Below are 20,535 nucleotides of genomic sequence, written 5' to 3' on the forward strand. Positions count from 1 at the left end.
GTGGGTAAAGGTGAGTAACTATAGTATCCAAATTTTGTTTATTCACATTGGTCGTCTGAAATGAAGTGCACTGTGTGTGTGTGTGTGTGTGTGTGTGTGTGTGTGTGTGTGTGTGTGTGTGTGTGTGTGTGTGTGTGTGTGTGTGTGCTCGTGTGTGCGTGTGTGTATGCTCGTGCATGTGTGTATGTTAATAATGTAATTATGCTACAAAGATAGCCCCATAAAGATGTATCCAAATACCCATAACTCAGAATATAGCCTAACCTAGTCTGATGTTCTTCTACATGTTCTCTGGCGCCACCTGGTGATGAAAGCTTGCAACAGCCTCAGCATTTGGCAAACAACACCTATACTTGTATACAATGCACCCAAACACTCAACTGGAATGAAAAGAGACAAGTGAAAAAACATGTTATATTCCTCATTAAGTGGTTTTATGCTTGTAAAACATCAAAGAAAGCAACATTTAAGGTATCATGTCCTGTCTTTCAAGGTTATCAAATAGTTTCTCGAGGCACATGCCACCTTCGGGGAGTGTGCCACGAAGAGTCGCACAAACTTGTGTGCCTTTTGTGAAATATGTACCGTAAACTCCAAAACATGAATGTGGATAAAGTCAAGACGTCCAGTGGAGCTGCCTTCAAATGTATTCATTATAATATATCGTTGCTGTACGGAAGAAACTACCTAACTCCATTTTTGAGGTTTTTGATTAAAAAAAAAAAAGAAAACTCTTCATAAATCAGTCCTATTAAACACCCTTTATGTTTGTGTGTTAATTATAAAAAAAATATTGAACCAATGGAAATTAAAAGGTGCTTCGACAAAAACCTCCTAACTCCTAACTTTTTCATTTCCTGAAAAATGAACATTTTGTAGTTTAGGAGTGGTTTCTTCCAGACAGCAGAGATATAAAATTGCTAAATCAATATTTTGAGTTGTATAGAACAGAAATGTCACAATGTCAGTCAAACAACGTTTCAGATGACATATTTAAATACATAGGATAATATGTTCAGTTCTTATCATTAATCTCTTTGGTTTGTAAATTAATGAACAATGTCTAGCCTTTAAAGCAACCTTGTTTGCCTCATGAAAATATCCATTCTACTTATTTTCTGAATCATCATTTAATATTGAAACTATTTTGGCTGCCTATTCCCAATATATGATGGCTCATCAGGGCATTTATTTTTGACATGTGTGGTCATTTAATGTGTGTGTGTGTGTGTGTGTGTGTGTGTGTGTGTGTGTGTGTGCGTGCGTGCGTGCGTGCGTGCGTGCGTGCGTTCGTGCCATGTGAATGATTCAGTTTTCACTTGACAAAAAAACAAGGGAATGTGAGAAAAAAGAACGAAAAAAAGTTGCCTGCAACGGAACATTATCTAAACTTCTAGCTACTTCCTGGAATCAACTTTGTTGTGCGTAAACAACATTAGCCTATTTAACCTTCTAGCAGGAAGCACCGTATTGATTTCAATGTCACCACTCTCTTCCTGAATAGACACCTCTGTCAGCGCCTACTCAGTGGAAATTGACGTCAGAACATCCATTATCATTCTCGCTCCAGAACGGGATTTTGGAATGCTCCCGTCTAGACTGGTGTTTCTCAGCGCGGCCATGGGGGATTCGGAGAACGTTGTAGGGCGCTAGAGGAAATATTTAAAAAAATGGTCCTTGTGCTAAATAGCAATCAAATATCTGATTGCCCAGTTTGTGTACTGTATGTGTACGCCTCACAAGATGCGAATACACATAACTATGTCGGTGGCAACAGCAAAGGCATGTCTAAGTAAAACGTTTGTGTTTTTTGTAACCGAAAGATCCAAGTGTTTAATCAGCCTTGACATTTACAGTTTGTTATGATAGGGAATTTATAATGATATACATTATATGTTATTATCAATAGTAACAATGCAATATTACTGCCTATTTCAAGGCTATACAATTCTACTTCTAATAGTCAATGGAACGTAGGCTAATATAATCATATTTTAACAGTCCAATTTAATATAACATCTGTTGTTTGGCATTCACTTAGAAGTTTTCTAAACTCTATAAGCATTAATTAAGCAGCATCACAAAATATTAATAATAAATAAACATACATTTTCAGAGTAGAAGCCTCACTTTTAATTTTGTGTTGAGTGATATGGGAACCATGGATGTTGGATATACGTGGAGCCATCAAAAGAAAATAAAAATCTATCCGAGGTGTAGTGGTGTAGAAGTAAAAGTATTAGAAATTGGGAACACTCAAGTGCAGTAAAAACACCTCAAAATTGTAATTAAGTACAGTACTTAACCCATTCAGGGTGGGAACCCCTTATGGTATTGTAAACATTATGTTATACTATATATATATTATGTTATACTAGATCTACAAGCTCATAGTGTGGCACAGAGTGCAGCACTACGAGCTTGTAGATCTGCTATTTATTTTTTAGCGTGAAAATGTTGCGCAAATCTTTGAATATATATTATTTCAGAGTGAATGTTTTTAACCCAAATCTTTGCTTCTTGGGGGGGGGGGTCCCTGGAACAACATATGTTTTCAGATTGGGGTCGCGGCCAAATTACATAATAAGTTTGGGGTTCCTTCACATGTAATAGTTTTGAGTATGATTTTGAAGAAATGTTTAGAATTTTGACATCAGGTCTTAATGGATGATTAAGTAAAAAAATAATAGTTAATAACAACGTTTGGGGAACCACGTGGTCTAGACGTTTCGCAGAAGCCAAGTAGGTGGGTTGATACCGGACTGGGAGAAGTAGTTCCACCACCACGGCTTCTCCTGGCGCTCCAGGCCCGGCTCGCCCGGTTCGCCCGGCTCGCCCCGCGGCTCCGTCTCTCCATGGCTCTGGAACTGGTTGTAGGGGTCGAAGCGGTCCCACGAATCCACCGTGGGGAACAGGTCATCGTTGATGTCCGGCTCTATGGGCTCCTGGACAGGGACGTGCAGAGAGTGTTAGAGGGGCAGGGGCTGAAATCCCGTAAGAGGGCACTTTTGGACAAAAATAGCGAAAATAGCCGATCTACAAGCTCACAACGCGTCGCGCTACGACACGTTGTGAGCTTGTAGATCTGCTATTTTCGGGGCGCAACCCAGCACTCTTGGAGCTAGTGGAGATGCGTGTAACGACATGGATTTCTAAACAAATTTGTTCAACGCAAAATACTGTGTTCAAGTTCAGGAGACTTCGGAAATAAACGCAATTCTCCTGAATGCTGCCTTCCGGCATGGGATGGAAAGTGGCATTTGCATTTATTTTACCACAGTAAATGCTGCATTCATGGTCTGGAGAGGGCAGTTGTTTTACAGCCGGGTAAAAGGGCAGGGCTATTAATTAAGGTATTAATACTGCAATGTAGAAGTACTCATGTTACGATTGTTACAATTCAAAATGTACTTTGCAGTCCCACCCCGTTTCAGAACGACGAGGCACCAGGAAATAATTCCCCATAATTTCTTCCCATAGGCGTTTCAAAAAGTATTTATTTAAAGGCATTTAAGCCTCGGACAAAGCCAAACAGCCGAATTGACAAACATGACTCTAAAATAAAGTGTTGTACCCTGCCCTTTTTTTCTTCTAATAATTTGTTCGGTTTGTCCGTGGCTTAAATGTCTTTAGTTTAAATAAATACTTTTTGAAACGCCTATGGGAAAAATAAATAGGGAATTATTGCTCTGCTCTATACTGTAGGTATCAAATCTACTTAAAAGTACCAAAAGTAGAAAGTACTTGTGAAGAATCAAATCAAACAGGGTTTTGTCAATATTAAGCAAGAAATAGTGCATAAGGGGGTTCCACCGCGCCCTCAAGCCTGTTGTAGGCTGGCCCGGTGCAAGGATTAGGCATGGAACGTTTCGATGTAACTAGAACATCTTCGTCAGGTCAAGCAACACATTGTGGTTCCATACCTTCCTCAATTCAAAGTCGACGCGCCCTGCCTTGTCCATGTTGTGAGGCAGATAGATCCTCTTGCTAATCTTGTTGAAGCCCTTGGCCGAGGCGGTCAGGATGTGGGTACCAGGGTTTAGCAGACGCCAGTAGTCTCCGTCATCCGCTGGAGAGAGGTCGAGATGGACGGATGGAGAAATGGGCGGAGAGAAATGTGGGGAGGGGGATTACTAGGATAGCATACAGTTTACAACTGTAAGCTGGAGACATGTCACATGCTACTTAAAGCAAAATGAAAGTTTAACATTTTTGCCTGCCATAGGATGTTAATGGTAGGGTCGCAAGAAACCCCTATAAAAAAGATTGCCCAATACCAACAGCCGGTCAGCAAGTGGATTCATGTATATAGACAATATTTTAGGTCAATAAAAACTTACTATATACCAAATTTCCCACCAGTCCACCTCGACTGCCGGACTAAACTGAATGATGCTCCTTACCCGTGGTGACGTCTTTTCGGACTCCCCTGACAGAAATGACGGCTCCTTTGATCCCAACGCCATCCTCGTCCTTCACCAGTCCCTTGATCCCGCGGTGGACCTGGATGTGGTCAAGGACATCAACACAGATGCTCACTTTTCACTCTTTGAAGATTTTAATTATTAATAATGTATTACATTAAGATAATGTATAAAATCGCAGATAAAATGCTTTGTTTTCATGTGAAATGGTCATAATGCAGGTTTGATTTCGTCGAGACAGAAAATGTTCGACTACTCTTTTTCACTGACGAAACCTAAACAAAAACAAAATAAAAACTAAGCTATGATGATTAAAACTAAGACTACATTGACAATTTTGTCAACAAATAAAAACTAGACTAAAATGTTAGGGAGGGACTAGCGGAGAAGAGATCCAGTAGAACTAAAAGGTTGTGTCACTCTCCGACAATAGCAGATCTACAATACTACAATAATTTCACAATACTAAATCTAACTGTAGCTTTAGTCAAATTAAAATTACTAACCAAAACTAGACTAAAACGTTTCAGAGGACTAAAATGTGACTAAAACTAAATGGAATTTTATTCAAAAGACTAATACTAAATTAAAATCTGTATAATAGTAACGCCATGCAGCGATGATGTTAATAATTATTATGCAATATCTACAGTCCTGATACCGAGCCGGCTTGCATTCCAGTCATTATGCGCCTCCTTGTTCCTCCTCCACTCAGAATTAAAGAACAATTTACAATTCAGGCATTTTTTTTAGCAGACGCTCTTAATCCAGAGTGATTTCCAGTAAGCGAGAACAATTAACACATGCAGTGATACATCCAATACATAGTCAAGAAATACGGTAGTCATCAAGGATCATAATTATAAGCAAGCTGTAAGCATCATAAGGAACAAACACTCACAGACTCCATGAAGCTGAGCAGAGCCTCCTTGTTCCTCTTCCACTCGGGATAGAGCTCGGCCTCGGAGGGAAACTTGTCACAGCCCAGCTCCACCGTGATCTCCAGACAGTTGGTGTGGAGGTAGTTGAAGTCTGACATACCTGGAAGAGAGACATACAGACGGAGAGAGAGAGAGAGAGAGGGGGGCAGGGGGTGTTTGAGATATCAAAGTATTGACTTTTTTGCCGATATTGTCCAACTTCTAATTTCCGATACCGATATCAACCGATACTGATATATGCGGAATATCGTGGAATTAACACATTATGCCATATCATGAATTCGGGAGAATTTTGTATTCATTAAAAGTACCGATAACGATATTTTCCGATTTTACATTTTTAGGCAAATATCAGCAGATACTTGCATTTATGCAATATTCGGGCAAACAGGATTAGCATCATGGCTTCAAAGTGTCTCTCCGATTTTATGGTTTTAAGTCAGGTGGTTGAACCTTCCATTCTGCAGTTCTGTTCTAATCTCACCTCCAGCGAAGCTGTACCACAGGGCTCCGTTGATGATCTGGTTCTGTTCTATAATCTCACCTCCAGCGAAGCTGTACCACAGGGCTCCGTTGATGATCTGGTTCTGTTCTATAATCTCACCTCCAGTGAAGCTGTACCACAGGGCTCTGTTGATGATCTGGTTCTGTTCTAATCTCACCTCCAGTGAAGCTGTACCACAGGGCTCCGTTGATGATCTGGTTCTGTTCTATAATCTCACCTCCAGTGAAGCTGTACCACAGGGCTCCGTTAATGATCTGGTTCTGTTCTATAATCTCACCTCCAGCGAAGCTGTACCACAGGGCTCTGTTGATGATCTGGTTCTGTTCTAATCTCACCTCCAGTGAAGCTGTACCACAGGGCTCCGTTGATGATCTGGTTCTGTTCTATAATCTCACCTCCAGTGAAGCTGTACCACAGGGCTCCGTTAATGATCTGGTTCTGTTCTATAATCTCACCTCCAGCGAAGCTGTACCACAGGGCTCCGTTGATGATGCCCCTGGTTCTGTAGAAGGACGCTCCGCAGCGCTCCGTGTCGTTGTTGGACATGGTGGCGTGGGCGTCTGCGTAGGTCCGAGCCAGCTGCTTGAAAGCCTAATACACAGATATGGAAGCAGTGAGCAGAGCAGACACGTAATGTCAGAAATAAATAGGGGGTGGCAAAAAAAAAAGAAAAGTGTACACTTGTCACTTAAGCCCCATTTCTAAATTGTGGAAATAGTGGATCTACAAGTAAAATAGTGGATCTACAAGCTCTCAACGCGTCACTTGGCAAGTTGGCAACGTGTTGAGAGCTTGTAGATTTTGAAAGTGGTTAATAAATTAATGGTTGCATACAATAAAACGCTTATCTAAATTATAACACGTGTTACATGTAGATGTAGATGGACAAGCATCGACGAAAAGATGAAAAGTTGGGGACAATATGAATATAGAATAACCCCAAATGACACCCCTGTATGTAAGATTATCTACAAAAGAAGTACAATTACTTTCCATTTCAAATATCTCTCAATCTCCGCAACAAGTTGCTATATTGGAGCTCCTGCCACACACTAGCATTTCAGTGCTGGTACCGGTATAGTGTAGTAGTGACAAATAAACCTCTTGATTTTTGACATTTTTTTCTACCTGCAACATGCATGCATCCATCCACCCACCCACCCACCCACCCAACCACCCATCCATCCATCCAATCCATCCACCCACCCATGCACCCACCCACCCATCCAATCCATCCACCCACCCATAAATACAAATGGTAATAATAATTATTCTAAGCTCCCAACTGCTGTGCAACATGTTGCTCAACAACAATGACTTTTAACCCATTCTGACCGGGCACCCATTTTGGTGTCAGCATCATGTTATGCTTTAGTTATTTATAAATAGCAGATCTACAAGCTCATATCGCGCCACCGAGTGGCGCGATACGAGCTTGTAGGTCTGCTATTTTTGAAAAATCGAAGAGCGACTGACATTTTTAGAATCTGATCTCAGGTCAGAATGGGTTCATCAGACCAGTGTGTGTCCGGCGGAAACCTCGTATGAATCTGATCTCAGGTCAGAATGGGTTAACCAGTGGTGTGAAGTAACTAATCAATACTTTAGTACTTTTACGTACATTTTGTAGTATTAATACTTTTAATTAAGTACAACAATTGAGTACTTGTTTTAGTAGATGAGGCTTTACCTGTTCATCGGGCGTGGGTGAGAACATCCTCTCCTCCTGGGGGTGCTTGGAGAAGTCAAACGGGTAGGAGACCACTAGCTCCCCTCCATGGAGGCTGGCGGACTGGACAAACGGCAGTGACCTGATCCACTTCATCACTGCAAAGGTCTCTGGTGCCACCTACGGACCAGAATGGGGAAGTGCAAATAGTTACACCCTCCCCCAGTTTAGTATACCAATATCAGAGCCATAGAGTAAGACAGAGTTACGCAAACTCTGTTCACTTCATGGGGCCAGTCCAATGGCGCGCGGCTCTTCTACATAGACTTCTATTGAATGGGGACAACCGGAAGTATTGAATGGGGACAACTGGACGTTTACGGAATGCATTGGAGTCTATGGGCTCGTGAGTACATGAACCATGTGACCGTGCTGTTTTCTGCCCCCTCAATATCGCAACTCTTCTATTAGATGGCTCTGACCAAAATATGCCTGATCAAAATGTACTTAAAAGTAAAAGTAGTTATTGTGCAGAATGTCATGACTGTAGTAAAGTACAATACCTCAAAATTGTACTTAAGTACAGTACTTGAGAAAATGTACTGTACTTAGTTACTTTACACCAGTGGTTTTCAACCAGTGGTATGGGGACCACCAGAGGTCCTTGAGGGGGTTCCAGGTGGTCCCCATGCAGCTAAATGGAGAGTTGTTAACCAAATGGACCCTTATAAATCTTTAACTCAAGATAATCAGTTAAAATCTGCATTACTGCATTACTTCATTTTAAAATATTTTTTATTTTGATCAACATTTTCTCCTTATGGTACGAAAATCAATACAGCATGGAATTGTGGACAAAATCTTATCCAACGACAACAAAATATTCTAACGGTGTCTTAGGGCCGATTCATACTCCTATTTTAGAGCCGAATAAAAGTCGGTTCGGCGCTGTAGAGCCTACAATTTGACGTCATTTGAGGTTCGGGGGGGCGGGTACCGTCCTAAAGTCGGCTCTTCGGTGCTACTGAAAATTTCTGACGAGCCGAAATCATTTCGGCACTACAGCGCCGAAACAGCGGTAAAATAGGAGTATGAATCGGCCCTAAGACTGAGAGGCATCAAATGGTGGTCCGTGGCTCAAATGCCGAATATGGGCCTTGATATGAAAAGGGTTGAAAACCACTGCCACCCTCTTACCTTGCCAAACCAGTAGTTGTCCGGGATGGGAACGTGGTCGGTCCGGTAGTACCTGCTGCGCCGGTTCCGATATAGGACCGAGGTGAGGTCCGGGAAGTTGCGATTCAGATCTAAATTCTGAGCATTGGTTCGACCGTTGGTCCAACCGTTCAACAAGTGACCCTGAAATGGTTGGATTCAAACAGATCGTCAGTAGGGTGACTTGGCGAACAGGGACGATGGGATGGAATTGTTAAGTGATTGGATTAATTGATTAATAATATTAATGATATTGATGATAATGACAGTGCTCGTAGTGGATATTAGTGATTAGCAAATGCGTAGTTCAGGGAAGCAAATATTGAGAAACGTATGTGAGTATTAGACATTAATATTAAAGGGCAGACCGTGTTAGATTGTGTTGGTTAATGCTATGATTAACTGATGTTGAGACAACAAGGCCATGTATCCGTCATGAGAATGAGATTCAAATAAATAGATAAGAAGATAAGAAGCTGGTAACTGTATTGGCTATTCATCTACAAATCATGGATGGGACAACAATTGTTATAATAGATTATCGTGATAAAAGAATGCTCACATTGTTGTGTCGCAGAGATTTATTGTGAAATTGTCCTCCGTCATTATACTAGGATGAATTAGCTTTTGTTGAGCTGCAAATTCAGTACCACTTAAACCCCTCTCGTCGACCTACAAGCTCACAGTGGGTTGCAAACGCAACACTTTGTGAGCTTGTAGATCGGCTATTTATGGCGAACGTCCTTTTTAAGCACTTTTTTCTATTATCACGATAATATCGTTAATCGCAATTATATTTGCCAAAACAATCGTGACATGTAATTTTCGTTTCCTATCGTGCCGTTCCCACTACACATACCCATAGGTTTGGAATGAGCACACACTGCATGACATTTCTATTGTTATCCTTATCCGTCTAGACTTGCTTTAATCCATGAGTACCTCCTGCTGAGAACCTGTGTCATCCACGGCCTGCTATTTAAAGTGCTCATTTGTTATTTGCATGGTCTTATATCAGTGATTCTATGGCTTATTGTGCATATTGCGTATAGTTTTTTTTTCTTTATTGCTTTATTCCTATATTCCTATATTTATATTAATATTATTATTACTATCTGATCCAAATTCTAATTCCAGTGAGCATTGCAGACGTCACATGGCCGGTGTATGTGACGCCAGTCCATCTGTGAAGCATCAATGGTGTATGATGACTTTGCAGCCCAATCGTAGTCCCTTTAACCTCCCATTATAAAATTACAGTTAAATATTTCCCCCGCAAAAAATATAAAAACATATGTGAAAGAAAAATGTTACGAGGTTGACCTACAGTACTGGCACCGTGCACAAGAACTGCAGGCGCTGATCAAGTCCAGCAAGATTAGCTCCTCGAAATACATGCCGTAAAAATGTAAGTGGTCGGGTGGATTTCTTCCACAGTGGCTTCTATGCACCATTAAAGTGATGATTAGAGTAGACCTAGCATTCCTTAGTTGAAAACAGAGTGAAGACAGAACAGCTCTCCCACTGCCAGCTAGCTAACTACGTATAACTAACTACAGTATAATGTGCAGTATAATGCAATTTATTGTTATTTTTAAAGTGTAAACCTTTTTTGGGTATGTTTCTGGTAGACACCATTCAATGGCGTTTCTCCCTATAAACCTTTATCGTTGTTTGTGGTTTGTGGTTTGGGTTATCTGGTAGTGGGAGAGCCATGAAACAAATTCAGAACACGAATTCCACCCAAAGAAAGCCCATAAGTCAACTCCACGGACACCACCACCACCACCAGTCGGGACAGAAAGCCGGGAAAATCGGGAGCGGATAATGGCGGTTTGTCTTTTTTTCTTTATCAATATTTACTTCCTGTTCGCTGAACTCCGGGTCATTTCTATCCTCTACCTCTGAGGCGGCCAGCTCGTAGCCGTCTGGGTTCATGGAGGCCAGGATGTGGATGCGGGTGTTGTTGACGAGGGCCTGGACCCGCTGGTTGCCCAGCCTGTACTCGGAGCACAGGTACTGGGCCAGGTAGAGGAGCAGCTGGCGGCCCAGCACCTCGTTGCCGTGCATGTTGCCCACCAGCTTGATCTCCGGCTCCACTACACAGTAGTGAGGAATGAGGATGGATGGATGGGTGTGTGGGTGGTGAGAGCAGGGAAAGGATGGATGGATGGATGGGTGTGTGGGTGGTGAGAGCAGGGAAAGGATGGATGGATGGATGGGTGTGTGGGTGGTGAGAGCAGGGAAAGGATGGATGGATGGATGGGTGTGTGGGTGGTGAGAGCAGGGAAAGGATGGATGGATGGATGGGTGTGTGGGTGGTGAGAGCAGGGAAAGGATGGATGGATGGATGGGTGTGTGGGTGGTGAGAGCAGGGAAAGGATGGATGCGTGGGTGGGTGGTGAGAGCAGGGAAAGGATGGGTGGGTGGTGGTGAGAGCAGGGAAAGGATGGGTGGGTGGGTGGGTGGGTGGGTGGTGGTGAGAGCAGGGAAAGGATGGATGCGTGGGTGGGTGGTGAGAGCAGGGAAAGGATGGGTGGGTGGGTGGGTGGTGAGAGCAGGGAAAGGATGGGTGGGTGAGTGGGTGGTGAGAGCAGGGAAAGGATGGGTGGGTGGGTGGGTGGTGAGAGCAGGGAAAGGATGGGTGGGTGAGTGGGTGGTGAGAGCAGGGAAAGGATGGGTGGGTGAGTGGGTGGTGGTGAGAGCAGGAAAAGGATGGATGCGTGGGTGGGTGGGTGGTGAGAGCAGGGAAAGGATGGGTGGGTGGGTGGGTGGTGGTGAGAGCAGGGAAAGGATGGATGGGTGTGTGGGTGGTGAGAGCAGGGAAAGGATGGGTGGGTGGGTGGGTGGTGAGAGCAGGGAAAGGATGGATGGGTGAGTGGGTGGTGGTGAGAGCAGGGAAAGGATGGATGGGTGGGTGGTGAGAGCAGGGAAAGGATGGGTGGGTGGGTGGGTGGTGAGAGCAGGGAAAGGATGGGTGGGTGGGTGGGTGGGTGGGTGGTGGTGAGAGCAGGGAAAGGATGGATGCGTGGGTGGGTGGTGAGAGCAGGGAAAGGATGGGTGGGTGGGTGGGTGGTGAGAGCAGGGAAAGGATGGGTGGGTGAGTGGGTGGTGAGAGCAGGGAAAGGATGGGTGGGTGGGTGGGTGGTGAGAGCAGGGAAAGGATGGGTGGGTGGGTGGTGGTGAGAGCAGGGAAAGGATGGGTGGGTGGGTGGTGGTGAGAGCAGGGAAAGGATGGGTGGGTGGGTGGGTGGGTGGTGAGAGCAGGGAAAGAGAGAGGTGTGTGCATGGAGAGATGGAAGAGATTTTCATCAATCGTGGATATACTGTAGGCAGTGGTGGAAAAAGTACTCAAGTATCAATACTGCAATGTAGACTGAACTACTTTGTTACAAGTAAAAGTCCAGAATTCAAAATGTACTACCAAAAGTAAAAAGTACGGTACTCACTATGCAGACTCTTGCAGAGTGTCCCATTTCAAGTTTTCAAATGTATAATGTTTTAAAAATAGCAGATCTACAAGCTCACAATGTGTCACATCGCGACGCATTGGGAGAAATTCTACAAGCATAAAACATTTACAACATCTACAAAACAAATGCATTTGCATAGGTACTTATAAGGCAAAAAGGGAAAGGGGAGGGCAGAGGACATGAATGAAAGCAAGGATGGGTAGAGGACATCGATGAAAGTAAGAAAGGGGAGAGAATATGAAGAGCATGTGAATATCTAATGGGGAGGGGAAGACTGATGGGGATATACAGGTACAATAACGGAAAATAACTCAGTATATTAAACTCTGAAATGAAAGTTTGTTCAGTCGTTTGATAATCTCTCAAGAACAGATTCCGAGCTAAAGAAACCCATCGGCAATTGTTTGCCGATGGGTTCCCTGCAGATTGGTCGTTTGGTGGTATAGCTTGTCTATTTGAGTACACAGCAGAATATTTGAGTGTTACAGTACTTCTTAAAGAGTAAAATTGTGGAATTCATTTGTACATTTTCAGAGTTATAATAAATATATAAAACAGCCTGTGGGGTCCAGACTCCAGAGATCCTCTGGGTTCCTTGAGTTCCGAGTTAAGGGGAAGCCGCTCAAAATTGTATCCCTATAATATATACGACACTCACGTAGGTCATGCTGTCCAGGGTTGCCGGAGAACTCGATGGCCAGCAGGTCCCTGCCCTCCACGCTGCGTCCGATGCTGTAGACGTGAGAGATGTGGGAGCACTTGGCCGCCGTTCGCTTCAGCAGGCTGTTCATGTGGGCGTTGGACGTGTAGATGAACTGGATGATGGTGCTGGGCTCTTCCGGAGAGATGCTGGACATGGCTCGCTCCTGTCTGGCTGGAGGAAAGGAGGGAATATATATATATGCATGGCAAGCAGAGAGAGCACAGTGAGTGGAGGAGAGAGACAGGGGGAGAAGTAGACCAGGGCAGGGAGAAAAACTGACAACAATGTGTCACTTGCTGAATTTAGAAGCACGACGCATCAAAAATCAGTCCTTGTTGTGGAGCGAAACAGTCATATAGGAAAAGTCGTGTGAAGTGAGGGCCGCTCTTTTCATCATATATCATTCATCATACATCACATTCTGTGCTCAGCCAATCAAATAATTTCCGTGGTACACACACACACACACACCTGGCGGCCATCAAAGATCACACTTGTGTGAACTGTGGGGTGCCTTTGTTTAAGTCCATACTTAATTGGCTGCAACATGACATCACGGGGAGGCACGCTGATTTTTGAGGGGAAATGTTGGTTTTATAGTGTAATTGTATAAAACAAAACCAGTCACAAGATGTATATACTGGCCACATGATGTCTAACGTCGTCATTAGTACGCTAAACAAACATTAAAAGTCCATAGACATATGACCAAATTTCAAAAGCCAAGCATTGGAGGGGCACAAGCCCCTCCAAAAGTAAGCCTTGCCGAGCCATGAGGCCCATAGGGGCAGGAGCCTATCTCCTGTTTCTATACCGTGAGGCAGCTTGATGTAGTACACCCCGTGGACATGACGCTAGTATGTCGCAGGGACTTATGAAACCAGTCCCTTGACTTGAAGTGCTCTCGGGAGGTTCCCTCGTCAGGAAGTGCCCCTCCAGCTGAATCAATTCCCTTGATTAGGGTGCTGGGTATAAAAAACTATAAATACACTCGCCCTCCTTGTGCAGAAACAGGAAACAGACACCATTCGTTGCCATGGTTACCATCATGCAATTGTGTTACCTGTTATTTTGTTTGTACAGTTATATTGCATTGCATCGTGTAGGTTTGTGTGACATGTGGATTTCATTAATATGGAAAAAGGAAATACAGCGTGACTGTCAAAAATACATCCATGCCATGGTGTTTATAAATCATTGTTTTTTTTATTTTTGAATTTTTGAATATGCAAGACAGACACAAAAGACAAAAAAAGACATACAATAGGACAGAAACATCTTTCGTAACCAATAGCTTTTTTGCTTGCTACAAGTAGAATCTTAAGTAAGTAGGAATCATCCCGATTTAGCCCGTCTGGGAGTACCTAGGACAACTAGGTACAAAGATGTGAATGTATCATATATTCTAAAACCCATAATGTTTGAGATAAGTGTTGTCACTTCCTTCCAAAATGGTTGAATTACAGGACAAGACCAAAAGACATGTGCATGATCAACCACTGTATCTCCACATTCTCTCCAACAGTCCATATGGTTTCCAGTCTGTTTGGACTTCTGTTTTGGAGTAATAAAGAAGCAAATCTGGTTTTTCCAACAAAAGTCTCTCCAAGTCAAGGAATTAGTGGTCGTTGATTGCGTTTCCCATATATTCATCCATACTTCATCACTTATATCAATGCCCAACTCTTTTTCCCATCGCTCTTTCACATATATTGTAGAGTCCTTTTTCAACGACATAAGTCCAGTTAGTTTACTTACAAGACCTCTGTTGCTTCCTGAGCCATAAGCATTTGTAAATACAGTGATTAGGCTTGTTGTAATACCTGGAGTAGACCCTTTTACTTTTTTACTAAAATAATCAATTACCTGCAAGTATCTGAAGAAATCCTGGTTAGCCAACCCATATTTCTGCTTTAGGTTTTCAAAACTGTCAATATTTCCATTTTTAATCATAGTACATATAAAAGTGATGCCATTGTGGTGCCGTTGTTTATACCTATTGTCTAATACTGCTGGTATGAAGTTAGGGTCATATGCTGGCCAACTTAAAAGTTTTGCCTCCCTCTGAAGCTGGAAGCGTTTAATAACTTCCAGACATATTTTGAACGATAAATTTACCCACTGACTCCTTGTCTGAAACATTCCTTTCTCTCCGTCAGTGCAACCTAATAGTGACTGTATTTTATAAATCATTGTTAAAAGTTGATTTGTTTGTGTGGTTTCATTTATAGTTTTTCACGGCGGGGTAAATAAAGAGCCCTAGTGAACATCAGTTGGAGCGTTGTCTATTCTGCATCAGATGAACTTGAAGATTGTTTAGGAGGAGTTTATTTATCATTTATTTGTGGTGGTACTTACATTTGTAGTTCGCGGTTACCATGCGGACAGAGAGCAGGGCTGCACAAGGCTATCGAGTCTAGATCGGCACAGACTCGCTCTTGAGTGCTTTATAAGCCACTTCCACTCAAGGCTGCTTGGTTTCGGACAACACTTAATATGGCGCAGCCTCGCGTGAACGCGCATATCGAGGGCAAGTGTGTAGGGCGAGTGGCGAGAAGCTGGTTTCAGAAAGGGTGATTGGGTCCCATTTTTCAGTCTTTGGCATTATGACTGGGCCAGGGATCGAACCCCGACCTCCCAGTCTCAGGGCAGACACTCTATCCACAAGGCCACTGAGCTGGCATAGTCCTACGATGGAGTAGAAATGTAGCCTCGCATAGCGATACTATATCAATGCGTCCCTCTCAGTATTAGATTTTAGTTCTGCAATGTCCCGCCCCATATTTGCATACTGGGTCCTGGTTGGTTATAACCTGGTTCCAGACGAATCTGGTTGGCTCGTCACCACTGTGAAGTCCTCCCACAATTGCAAAGGCAGATGAAGGCTGGCTATGCGAGGTTAGTATAAATGAGGCTTTAACCTTACCTTTCAGGCCAGCCAGGGGGTCGTAGCAGCCCTCCTCTGCGCTGGTAAAGAAGCGGTCGCAGTCCAGGAAGTAGGGCCAGGCCATCTTGATGGACTCGAAGGCGTGCGCGCAGTCCTTCCTCAGCTCGTCGCATGTGCTGCGGCAGGGCTTGACGATCCTGTCGCCCTGGCAGCGCGGGGCGAGCACGGAGCAGCCCACCAGGCGGATGTCGGGGGAGCACTCGCCGTTGAGCAGGCCGTGGATGACGCTCAGCAGGAGGTACTCCGCTCCAGACTCCGCCTCCACCTGAGTGCGGTGGCCCAGGATGTTGGGGAACATGGTTCTGGAGGAGGCGGCAATTATTTGAGCGGTGGTGGGGAAAAAAGTGCTCAAATGTTTTACTTAAGTAAAAGTATCAATACTGCAATTATAAGTAAAAGTCCGGAATTCAAAATGTACAAAAGTATTGGCATAATACTTAACTTAAAGTACCAATAGCAGAAAGTACTCACTATGCAGCACAATGTCCCATTTCATGTTTCAAATGTATTTAAAAAAATAATGAAAATAGCAGATCTACAAGCTCTTCTACAAGCTTGTAGATTGGCTATTTTCAAATGGCCAAAATGTATATAATGTTGTGTTTGATGTACATGTTTTGTAATAATCCAAATTGACAAAGTAACTAGTAACAAATGTTTTCAAATAAATGTAGTAGAGTAAGATTACAATATTTGCCTCTGAAATATAGTGGAGGGTACTCAGGTAAAGAACAAATACCTATTTAAGTACAGTACTTAAGTAAATGTACTTTACACCACTGTTAAAAACCACTGCGTTACAGGATAAATAGATCGACTGCTGAACATTGCCATTTCATTGGCAACTACAAAAAGTGCCCCTGGGCGCACAGGTCTCCACCAGGATAATAGTGTTTGTGATGTTTGGACAAAACTGTAACTGTATAACCACAAGCACGGAGCAGCGCATGTTCGACCGCATGTCTGTGCACAGTTTGGCATCGACCAGGCCGGAGATTAGCTGTACGCAGACGGACGGACAGTCGGACACACACACACGGACGGAGTGCAAAACATACTCTGCCCATGCCTTCGGCTGATGGAGACAATGATTACCTAAACTGAAGCATAACATGTGTGACCCACCTGGTGTAATCCAAGTCATTACAGTAGCCCAGGTTCACTTCTGTACATGTGGCTGTAGAGAGAGAGAGAGAGAGAGAGAGAGAGAGAGAGAGAGAGAGAGAGAGAGAGAGAGAGAGAGAGAGAGTAGATAATTACACACTCAATTAAAGGGATTTATTGGTCCCTTCCCTTGTGTGACTTCTGTCATACTTAAAACAAACAAATAGTGAAACCTTTGATTTGAGTACAAGAGAGCGTTGTGGTTGTCTTTAACCACACTAACCCTCCTGTCTCTATACTGGGCATGATGTCATCATTGGCGAATATTCAGTGAAAACAAGCAGAGTTCCGTTGACAGTCTAACTACAGTATGCGCAGGGGGAGGCCTGTTGCATCTTGCAGGGACACTTGGTATTTGCCCACGGGAGGTCTCACAGTTAGGGTCTAAAGACTATAAAGGCCCATTCATACTCCAGATTTAGGTGATAAGCTACTCACATTTTTGGTGGTTAGTAAAAACAGAGATGTGTTGGGGTGAGCAGCGATGAGTGCCTTATCACCGCGGCGTGACGTCATGTTGTAGTTTTCGGTGGTCACCTTTGTTATCACATAAAGCTGGAGTATGAATCAAGGCCCATTGGAGGATAAATTAAAGCTCTAATCTTTCAAATAGGCCGAGTCTATACACACAATAACGCTTCCTACTTCTGAGCAAGGAAAATTAGAGAAGGAAGTGTCATGGTCACGTGACTGCGCAGCGCCATGACGCTTTCATGGGAGCCAAATCTTGCACAGGAAGTGACATGTACACAAAGCAGTGAATGGAGCAAGCTGGACCAGCTCATAACAAACATTATTTATGAACCATTGAGACCTTTGTCATATAATCGGTTCAGGCATATAAAAGAAGACATATCACAGTTTGTTTTCTAATCAGTTGCTTTTCGATGTGCACAGAGTGCACAGTACATCATTTTATTTGAGGATTTAAACAGCAGCCGGTATCGTTTCTGTCCCGGGGGTCTCGCGAGATTTGGCTGCCAGACAGGAAACGGTGGGCAGTCTCGCGATACCTGGCACATTCAGAAACGTACTTTTTGCTTTTTAGATACCTCTATAAAAGTACACAGTGTACACATCGAAAAGCAACACAGCAGACAATAATGTGTTACATGTCTTCTGTTATTTGCCAGAAATGATTACTTTACAAAAGATCTCAGTCATTCAGAAATAGTGTTTGTTCATGAGCTGGTCACTGAGCTCTCATTGACTCCATTGCATTCTGACGAACTTCCGGGTGCAGTTTGGCTCCAATGGTGCGACGACTCTGCCGTCTGGAATTGCATGATAGCAAAAATGATGTCGGTGACCTTACCTCCATTTAATATAGGTCTACCTTGCTTCTGGGCCCCTTCCCTACTTCCTTCACAGGTGTTACCGATGATACTAATGAAAGCTCAACTGTTCCATTCTGGTCAAACAGTCAGGGTGCTGCTATTGTGCATGCTGTTGGCTCACTGGGTTCAAAAATCCAAATGGCCAAGTACGGTTGTGTAACTCTGAGAGCTAGTGTACAGATGGACGGGTATATTGGTTCCATTTGTACACTCTCAGAGTTGTGGGGGTCCTTGAAATTGAAACGTTTGAGAACCACTGTACACTAAATGGAACAGAGCCTTAATTAGTCTATCATCGGTAACACCTGTGAAGGAAATAGGGAAGGGTGCTGGAAGTAGGAAGTTATTCTGTGTGCATAGAGCCATTAAAAATAAATATATTTTATATATGTAATGATAAAAACAAATAAACTATTATGTTTGTGGCCACCTACGTTTTTCCTCTCGTGCGTTGTTGCTGCATCTTCCTATGAAATACAAAAACATCAGCAAAACCAATATCAGAAAATCATATAACGACGATTATTACAATAGCCTAATATAGTTCTCAAACACTTTAATTGGTTCCATTGGTAGGCTAATTGGTTCCATTGGTAGGCTACAGTTACAGACTTGCAAGGGTCCATTTGGAACCCCCTCAACTCAAGGAACCCTGAAGGTCCCTGGACCACACTTCAGCCAGGGAGAAAAACTACTACTAGGCAGGATCCCAATCACACCGCTAGGTGGCGACAGCTTCAAAGTTATGACATTCGACACTAGGGGAATGATAAAAACTCAGTGAGTTTCTCACTGTGAGATAATAATAATATTAACAAAAAACAACTGCGTTTTACATCTTTAACTTTGAGAATTAGCCCATGATGTAGCTAACCTACCGCACAAACACAATAACACTTGAAGCGACTTCAAGCTAATAGCTAAGACATGTGTTTGTCTATTTATTAGGCTCTAAAAGTAGGCTAACCTATAGTTTTGTATGGTGAGGCGGCATGCATTGACAGGGGCACTAAAATCAAGTTAGGGGAAATAAAGCTCAAATCTGGGATTTTATTTCCAATTTTATCGTGGTTAAATTAAAAAGCAATGCTTTTGCGCATCCATTTATCCAAACGCACTGTCTATTTCCAAAGACATCGTTCTAAACAGCTGATCGGCGGGCGGCGCGGGTTTGACCAGCAAACTGGGCACGCATGATGCACGTATTAGAGCTGACCTTACCAAAGATGTCGTCCCGTGGGTCACAGTGTCGCTGCGGCGGGAGACCCCAACTTTTCGTCTGCAGGAGGACAAGCAGGAGCGCCGAAAAGCACACAAGCATCTTGTCTAGTTCTTGTCAACACACACGGCGGTGTGATGTGGCAGTGTGTGTGTGGGGAACTCCTATATACTGTAGGCAGCTCCTCTCTTCCCTCAGTTCCCTGTAATTTACTACCACCCACGAGTACACAGGGAAGAAACCTTAATCTCTCCTTTGTGTGCGCGCAGTGCGCGGAGCATCCCTGATGTGATGATCCAAGAGAGCAGATTAACAGAGTAGCCTAAAGCACAGTTTCCCAAACAGTGGGTCAGGACCCATTTGTGGGTCACGGATACATTTTTATGTGTCCCTTTATTATATTATTTTTGTTTTACACATTTTGTTTTCAATCTTTATTTAAAAACATTTAAAAAAATATATTCTAAAAATGTGACGCATTGTTGAGTTTGTATAGATCAGCTATTTTCAAATGGCCGAAATGTATGCAAATGTGATGTAGCCTATATGTTTTGTATATAGCCTAACCAGTAACACATGTTTTCAAATAAATGTAGTAGTAAAAGTAAAATATTTGGTTCCGAAATGGAGTAGAAGTAAAAGTATTGCTTGGAAACACTCAAGTATATGCAATGCACCTCAAAATTGTACTTAAGTATGCAGTAGGCCTACTTAGGTAGATGTACTTTACACCAGCTATCATATTTCACTGCAAACTAGAGGACCCCATGCTGTGCCACATCAGGGAAGAAACACGGCTTGTGTGTGTTGGATGTGTGCGTACGTGCATGGAATGCTTTATGCCTTGCAGCCGTTTGAAGCATTCGCATATAGGCCAATATAAGAAGAAAGCTAGGCAGCTGGCTTTAGTTTAATAATGTAAACTTTAATTCATATTT

The 20,535-nt window shown here is 43.2% G+C and overlaps 1 protein-coding gene across 2 annotated transcripts; it reads right to left on the minus strand.

Annotated features, from left to right (window-relative positions):
• Window positions 1–412: 412 nt before the first annotated feature.
• cpz (carboxypeptidase Z) lies at window positions 413–19,884 on the minus strand. 2 transcript variants are annotated; one of them, XM_083765428.1, is made up of 13 exons: window positions 19,600–19,884; window positions 18,813–18,845; window positions 17,003–17,054; window positions 15,857–16,179; window positions 12,886–13,101; window positions 10,657–10,853; window positions 8,737–8,898; window positions 7,561–7,719; window positions 6,326–6,461; window positions 5,326–5,465; window positions 4,404–4,503; window positions 3,924–4,069; window positions 413–2,945 (listed from the first exon to the last, which is right to left on the minus strand). In XM_083765428.1, the coding sequence occupies exons 1-13, from the start codon at window positions 19,697–19,699 to the stop codon at window positions 2,721–2,723; spliced, it is 1,989 nt and encodes a 662-aa protein (XP_083621554.1). In that variant the 5' UTR covers window positions 19,700–19,884; the 3' UTR covers window positions 413–2,720. The 2 variants fall into 2 exon arrangements, with proteins under 2 accessions (XP_083621554.1, XP_083621553.1); XM_083765427.1 differs by having other exon boundaries at window positions 10,618–10,853.
• Window positions 19,885–20,535: the final 651 nt, after the last annotated feature.

This window comes from Protomyctophum parallelum, assembly GCF_964188405.1.
Source record: "Protomyctophum parallelum genome assembly, chromosome: 5".
Lineage (NCBI taxonomy): Eukaryota > Metazoa > Chordata > Actinopteri > Myctophiformes > Myctophidae > Protomyctophum > Protomyctophum parallelum.

Excerpts from the sequence above, each read along its gene's own strand:
- cpz (XM_083765427.1), bottom strand. The coding sequence starts at position 19,699 with ATGCTTGTGTGCTTTTCGGCGCTCCTGCTTGTCCTCCTGCAGACGAAA. Across the intron at positions 17,055-18,812 it reads CAACGCACGAGAGGAAAAAC|CCACATGTACAGAAGTGAAC; the intron begins GTAGGTGGCCAC and ends CTCTCTCTACAG. Across the intron at positions 13,102-15,856 it reads CCCCCTGGCTGGCCTGAAAG|CCAGACAGGAGCGAGCCATG; the intron begins GTAAGGTTAAAG and ends CCTTTCCTCCAG.